At 38.3% G+C, this 7,870-nt stretch overlaps 1 protein-coding gene across 3 annotated transcripts in view; it reads left to right on the forward strand.

The window, feature by feature from the left end:
* Window positions 1–463: 463 nt before the first annotated feature.
* LOC127455179 (coiled-coil domain-containing protein 9B-like) overlaps window positions 464–7,870 on the forward strand; it is a 35,198-nt gene continuing 27,791 nt past the window's right edge. For all 3 annotated transcript variants that reach the window (XR_007899643.1, XM_051722842.1, XM_051722843.1), the window contains exons 1-3: window positions 464–644; window positions 6,862–6,972; window positions 7,200–7,304. Coding sequence is in view for 2 of the 3 variants with exons in the window: in XM_051722842.1 (XP_051578802.1) it covers window positions 561–644; window positions 6,862–6,972; window positions 7,200–7,304 (300 nt within the window). In the remaining variant the exon portion in view is untranslated. The remainder of the gene's footprint in view (window positions 645–6,861; window positions 6,973–7,199; window positions 7,305–7,870) is intronic.

The following is a 7,870-nucleotide window of genomic DNA, read 5'->3' on the forward strand; positions in this document are numbered from 1 at the left end:
CTGACAGCTAGAATAACAAGGATCTGCAAAGCTGTCATTGCTGCACATAGAGGATTTTTGGATGAGAACTTTTGAAGTAGTTTTTTTTTTTCAAATTGTAATAGTAATTTTTCATGTTATTAATGTCCTGACTATACATTGTGATCAGTTGAATGCCACTTTGGTGAATAAAAGTACCAATTTCTTTCCATAAGAGCAAAATCTGTACATTATTCCAAACTTTTGGCCGTCAGTGTATACTGTATATATATTTATAATTATTTAATTGTTATAAATGGAATTATTTAGTGTTTATGTAGTAGCCCCATTCACTTCCAATGTGCCTTACTAGAGTTAGATGTGTTTTATGAGTTTTTTTAAGGGGTATGACAGCAGACGGCTGGGTGGGGGTGAGGGGTAATTTTAACCATGAGCAAGTGCTTTAGACAGAGTAAGAGAGAGAGAGCGATTGCGTTGTGCGGGTGAGTGGGCGAGTGCTGTAAGATCCATTAGCAGGGCTTTTCTTTGGGTTTGTTGGATATTTTGGCTCGCAGCCCAACCGCCGTTTTTGTAATCAAGGCATGTTCGCATGTGCTTCCCCGAGCCGCGTCGGCTGTCTGCCGCTTGGAACGATCCCAGAATTCCCTGCTGACATGCACAGAACCGTAAGTCCCACTCTTTCTCATTCTGTTCTCACTCCCACAGTCCCCGTGTCTCACTCATATCTCTGTCCTTGTCTCGTTTCCATGTCTGGGTCTTGTTTGGTCCTTATTTTGCAGTCTGGATAAAGATGGTAGGAGCAACTGCAACTTACATCAGCTCGCTGACAGATGCGGTGTTTACAAGGCCTCGGTTTGAGTTTCGGAGCATCAGATAGTTGATAGAGCTGCTGTTTTGGGGTATTTGTTATGTGATATGTAAATATGAGAATGCAGGGAACAGTCGCTGGAATGTTCTGTGAATGTTTGCAGCATTGATAATTCATTTCAGAGCTTGGTTTCCTAAACATTACAAGAGTTTAAAGAGTGAGTTCATCCAAAATGACATTTTTGTCACAATGTCCTCATCCCCTTAAACCTGTATGACTTTCTTTTTTCTGTGAAAAACAATAGGAGCTATTTTGGAGAACACTCAAGCCGTTGTTTTCCAAATTACTGTGATGTTTACTGTCAAGCTCTATAATGGATAAAAAAACAAAAAAAGAACAATTAAAATATCATAAGTAGAACGACTCCTGCACTATATATTTGAAATACACTTAAAGGTGCTTACAAGCGATTTTTAGCCATTTTAACTTCCATGAGACTGAGCTATTGATTTAGCCACGGCCCTTTTTTCATAACCACTAGGTGGCGCTGATTTTCGACGCAAATGATTTCTGGCCTTATTTTGTTATTTTATGTAACTTAAATGCAGAAGTGATGGTTACTTATGAAAAGCTTTCAAACGATACCACAAAGGCCACATTTAACATACTTCTATTGTGCTTTTTTCCCCTTTTTGGGGCTTGGCAGTAAAAATCACTGTTCACTTTCAAAGTATGGAAAATTGGGACTCTCTTTTGGGGGGGGATTTTTCCCCTTTTTCACCCAATTTGGAATGCCCAATTCCCAATGCGCTCTAAGTCCTCGTGGTGGCGTAGTGATTCGCCTCAATCTGGGTGGCGGAGGACGAATCTCGGTTGCCTCCGCTTCTGAGACCGTCAATCCGTGCATCTTATCACGTGGCTTGTACCGCGGAGACATAGCGCGTGTGGAGGCTTCACGCCACCCACCGCTGCATCCACGCTCAACTCACCACGCACCCCACCAAGAGTGAGACCACATTATAGCGACCACGAGGAGGTTACCCCATGTGACTCTACCCTCCCTAGCAACTGGGCCAATTTGGTTGCTAAGGAGACCTGGCTGGAGTCACTCAGCACACCCTGGATTCGAACTAGCGACTCCAGGTGTGGTAGCCAGCGTCTTTTACCACTTTGTGTTCTTTGGAAAAAAATAATAATACAGGCTTAGAATGACATGAGGGTGAGTAAATGAAAGAATTTTCATTATTGTGTGATCTATCCCTTTTTGCAAACTTTAGTTAGTTTAGTCACATTTGACACATTATTCTGCATATTTTTCCCTACAGTGAGAAGTCTGGTCTCATAATATGCTTACATATGTCAGTCTGTCTCGATGTGCTTAGAGAAACAGGAATGCTGGGAATCTTAAGTGAGTTAAGATATTAAGTGTAGTCTATAACAGGGCTTACTCTGTCCACCTCAACCAATCAGAATCGCCAACACAGAAATTTCAGAATTGTCACATTGCAGTTGATGTGAATCCATTTGACAATGTTAGTCAAGTCGAAAACGTAGTTTAGTTTTTTATGGTTAAAGATGGAGGATAAAAGCATCTTCAGAACTGGAGAATCTCATCTGTTTTGAGTCACAGCATGTAAAATCTGACTGTATTCCCATTGAAATCCCTAAAAGCCTCTTCAAATCTGTGTAGGAGTTCCGCTTGCCTGGAGTCAGTCGGGTTACATCACTAATAACAGTACTGCAGGCACTCTGGCTGTTTAAAGTGAGCCATCTCTCAGAATCCACAGTGATATAAAAATTTGTTGGGTGTATACACTGCAGGGTATTCATGTTTGATGCCTGCTTTTGTTGTTTTTTAACACTGCAGTACCAAACGTAAAACACCTGTCAATCGGTGTGTTGTTTCTTCAGTTGTGCGGTGAAATCGTCCTTCCCTGGAGGATCCAGTACGTGTCCTGCTGCCAACCCTGCAGCTGTTTAAAGTAAATTCAGCATGCTTGCGTGCTGTGAATGCTCTACTTTTTCAAACACGTATTGCAACACTTACAGACAGACATCAGAAATGCAGCAATTCTTTCAGAGGCGATACGCTTATAGGCCTAAATGTGTGGCTAAAATACATTGTATTTTCCGACATTGGAGATATTGGACACTTTATGTGTTTATGTATTAAAAGGCAGTGCATTTGTGAATTGTCACTGTGCATTTGTTTTCTTAGCTAGGATTTACACATTTGGTTTTGCGATGGTTGAGGCCACAACACAAGGACAGCTAATTCTTTAGTCCAAAGTGCTAGAATGTCCAGCATAACTGTGGATTCGATTATTATTGCTCGTACTTACAGTTAGTGATTTCAACAAACCCCCCTCACCCTATTATTACATTTAAATTAGGGGTGTCGATTTATTTTGTTTATTTTTTTTTGCGATTTACTGCATTTAGTGCAATTAATTAGGCTATATGAAAAATAATGCATAAAACAAATGTACACTATATATATAACTGATGTTATGTATTTGAATTATCTGAATTCTAGTATTTATTATATATTATATTTTTTGTTATTTCAATTATTATTATTATACTATATAATATGATTTTTTTTAATAATATATAATATGAACATTTTTGGCAAATACCGATTTTAACAAACTATTGGCTGATACCGATATTTTGCCACTTACCTTATTTTGTCATCAGATCACTGTTTTGCTTAGCAATTATGTTTTAAAAAGGTGCTAAGACTTTTTATTGTTCTAACAATAAATAGTTTCCATTGAACATGGACTGGATCAGTTGAACACATGACAGGCCAATATTTTTAAAGAGAGCCACAATGAAAGATAAATGGAAGAGAAAAAAAAGAAAGATAACTAAACAAAGAATGATGGTTGATGTGGAAACAAAAAGGTTATTTTGTACCTCTAAAACATTTTTGCACTTCTGTTTGTGCAGTTCAAAACAACAAATCTTACATTTTTGTACTGTATATAATAGAACATCACAAATTCATATTATGCAAACATTATGTTGGGCAATTCCACGTAAATGTCAACCACATCATGGGGGGGAAAAAGTTACCAAAGGAACAAAACGGCCTTTTAAATTCTATAGTGGTGTAAAGCATAATGGAAAATGCCATGCAGACCGCTAGAGGGCGCCGCTTGCTCACACAATGCTGATTGCAGTCTATTTTTAAACGCAGCCTTTCAAGCTTTCGTAATCGCACTTGACCATATTGTGACTTCAATCTTAATCAATCATGCAGCCTTAATGGATACCATACCAATGTCTCAGAAGTCAAAGTCTGCTGGTTTCAAAGTGTTTTAGATGGTTGCCGCTTTCACAACTATTTTCCTCCTCAATGTGAGAATGAGAAATAATAAATGAAATATTACATGTTCTCAGGAGTGCCAACCCTTCTATATTCTCTGGCTGTCATTATTTCTGGATTGTGCATTTGAATTCACAGAGTTTTTGCAAAGTGTGTTAATAATTATAAATGAACCATTGTTTTTCATATCGGCGTTTTCAAGCTTAAAACTGATTTGCCGATGATTTTAATTTGGTCAATAATTGTCTGATAAATATTGTTGGCCAATACATCAGTGCATCCCTATATATACTACATTATCTTTGTTTGGGGGTCTTTCTCAGTAAATAATGTTATGTGTTTAATTGTGATTAATTTTCAGTCACATTATTTAATTTGCTGAAAAACTGTAAACGATTTACAGCCCTAATTTAAATTAAAAGAAATTCAACATCAAATTTCTGAGTGTAACTCGTCCTGCATTTTTTGTCTTGAATGATACCTCAAATTGTGGAATTTTTATTTGTATTAATTTATAATTTTTGTTTTAGGTGTGCTATTACTTTAAAAAGCGATCAGACTTACGATTTTTTTCCTGCCGGACACCAGTTAGATCAATATGTGCACGTCAGATCAATATGTGCATCAATATGTGTTTGTCAACCATCAGATACTACTGTCCACCCTCACTACTCTGGACATCACAGGAACTGTACTTGACTGGTTTAAGTCCTATCTCTCAGGTAGGTCCTTCAAGGTAGCCTGGAGAGGTCAGGTATCCAAGTCATATCAGGTACTTACTGGGGTACCTCAGGGCTCAGTGCTTGGGCCACTTCTCTGTATTTACAACATCACTGGGACCCATCATTCAAGCATATGGGTTCTCTTACCACTCCTACGCTGATGACACACAGCTCTACTTGTCTTTCCAGCCCAATGACACCACGGTGACTGCTTGAATCTCAGCCAGTTTGGCAGACATCTCAGCCTGGATGAAGGAACACCACCTGCAACTTAACCCAGCAAAGACTGAACTCCTCGTCTTTCCAGCCAATCCTGCTGTTGAACACATCATCACCGTTCAGCTGGGTTCAGCTGGGTTCAACTACAGTAACGCCTTCCAAAACGGTCAGAAATCTAGGGATAACCAACTCAATTTCACAGACCACATCTCAAAGACAGCACGATCATGTAGATTTACACTCTACAATATCAGGAAGATAAGACCCTTCCTCTCTGAACATGCCACACAACTGCTTGTCCAGTCACTTGTCATAACTAGACTGGACTACTGTAACACTCTCATTGCAGACCTCCCTGCATGTGCAATTAGACCCCTGCAAATGATCCAGAATGCAGCAGCACGTCTGGCCTTTAATGAACCAAAGAGAGCGCATGTTACACCACTCCTTGTCTCTCTCCACTGGCTGCCGGTTGATGCACGTATCAAATTCAAGACTCTGATGCTGGCATACAGAACAGTCAATGGGTCTGCTCCAGCATACCTAAAATCATTTCTGCAGAGCTACGCGCCCACTAGAAGCCTGTGGTCGGCTAATAAGCAGTGCCTTGTTGTACCAACACAAAGAGGCACCAAAACACTTTCCCGGATGTTTCGTTTTATCGTACCACGCTGGTGGAATGACTTTACTCTCTGTCTTCAAAAAATGGCTAAAAACACATCTTTTCCATGAGCACTTAACCATTCACTCATAAAAAAAACTTGTTGCACTCTAATCTGTCTTGGATACTACTATTCTGATGCTAGTGAAACTTTGTAATGCAGCACTTTTCATATCACTGTCTCCTTAAGATGAATCCGCTTTATCCTCTTATGATGTATTATTCCTCTTTTGTAAGTTGCTTTGGATAAAAGAGTCTGCCAAATGAATAAATGTAAATGTCTGCAAATTGCCTGCGTGTGTTTATTTTTTTTAATTGATTGACACTTATGTTTTAATTAGCGCCACGATTGTGGAGTTTTTTGTAATGAGCTGCTTTTTTTTTTTAGTTTATATAAATTTCACTTAACTAAGTGCTACTGGTATAAGAATACAATTTGGTAGATTTGTGAAACATTACGAAATGTTTATGTATCTAAATGTATCTCATAATCGATAAAAATATCCTTGCAAAATCTCAATATTCTCTTTGTCTAAGTCAGAGCTGTGATTTCTGATCATGACCTCAGGGTTATGATTGTTTATAGTCTACAGCTTTTGGAATCATTTTAACGCGAGACATCTTGAAGCAGCTGATGGCATGGGGTGTTTTGGTGCCCGTGGCTCATGTTGCGTGTCGTAACAGCTGACGCTAATAATGGCACGTCCCTCTGCACAGACACACAGCTGCACATGTGTTATAGAAACATGTTACAATAAACAGTTAATGAACTGATCACAACAACACCAGTGTTTTAATTTCTTTGTTGTGCATTTGCTTGCCTGTTTATTCTGATTTTCAACATGAGTAATTTAGGCAGTTATGCCTTATAAAAGAAGCCTAATTTACTTTATATAATCCATTATTTCTGCTCCGAACTGTTTAGACATCCTTAAACATGTGATGGGTTCTGAAAATAATATAGGTTATAATATAGGTTCAAAACAGTTCTGTTTGTGTAAAACCATTTTATTTCTGTGTGAATTGAGATGCAGTAAAAGCAGGAAATCTATTTTCAGACATGATCTGTGTAATTTACAGGTTGTCCAAGTTATTGTGTTTGTGATGTTGAGATGTTAATATAGTGTTCTGTGCTCAGAGTCCCACAGAGATGATGACGGGGATGAAGAAGGACCAGAAGGATGCAGAGCTCAATAGAAAGATTGAGGCCTTACGAAAGAAAAATGAAGCACTTATGAAACGCTACCAGGTGAGAAGTTTCCACCGTTCTGGTGTGCTTCATAACTGTTTCTGCACATTAAAGTTTAAGTGTGTAATTTCTGCTACACTAGTGTCACCATACAAAATTGCACCAAAAAAAAAAAAAAAAAAAAGCTAATGGTTTTTAAAGTATATTCTCAACATATGCATTGTTTTGGCCACGTGTAATTTGGGTGTCTGTGATCTTGTATTTGTCCTGTTGGTTTCTCTTTACAGGAGGTGGAGGAAGATAAAAAGCGGGCAGAACAGGAAGGGATGTCACTGCACAACAGGAAGGGAAAATCAGATGATCTGACCATCACCATCAATAAATCATCCAACGTGAGCTGCATAGCATTTGCTACCGCATAGCTGTTTATTAAACAAAATATTTTCTGATTGGCTGTGATTTTTGTTGCTTCACAAATTTAGGTAGACCGATATATATATCGGTTTTTACCGATTAATCGGTGCCGATAGTTGCTTTATTGGAACTATCAGTTATTGGCAAAAATTCATGCTGAAGTTGCCAATAGTTTTTTTTAATTTTTTTTTATTCCTCCATGTTCCTCTGTGGCCTCTAGAGGTGAAATAAAAGTGATCACTGATCACATCGAAGCGAAGGCATGAAAAGAAAAATGTGTCTATATGAAAACGTGCCCGTCAGCACATATATCGTGTCTCCAACTTCATCATGCGAATAATAATAAAAAACCATCATCTGGTGAAATGGTTATACTGTGTGTGTGTGTGTGTGTGTGTATATATATATATATCTCCTTAATCTGGTGAATATTTAGGCTATAAAAAGCTTAATTTGGTAAATAGTTAAATATAGAGTATTTTAATGGAGCCAAGTCTCCCTTTTATTTAAAATAAGAGGCCTGAAATAAGTGTTTTTCGGGCTT

The sequence above is a fragment of the Myxocyprinus asiaticus genome, chromosome 17 (genome assembly GCF_019703515.2).
Source record: "Myxocyprinus asiaticus isolate MX2 ecotype Aquarium Trade chromosome 17, UBuf_Myxa_2, whole genome shotgun sequence".
In the NCBI taxonomy this organism is placed as follows: Eukaryota; Metazoa; Chordata; class Actinopteri; order Cypriniformes; family Catostomidae; genus Myxocyprinus; species Myxocyprinus asiaticus.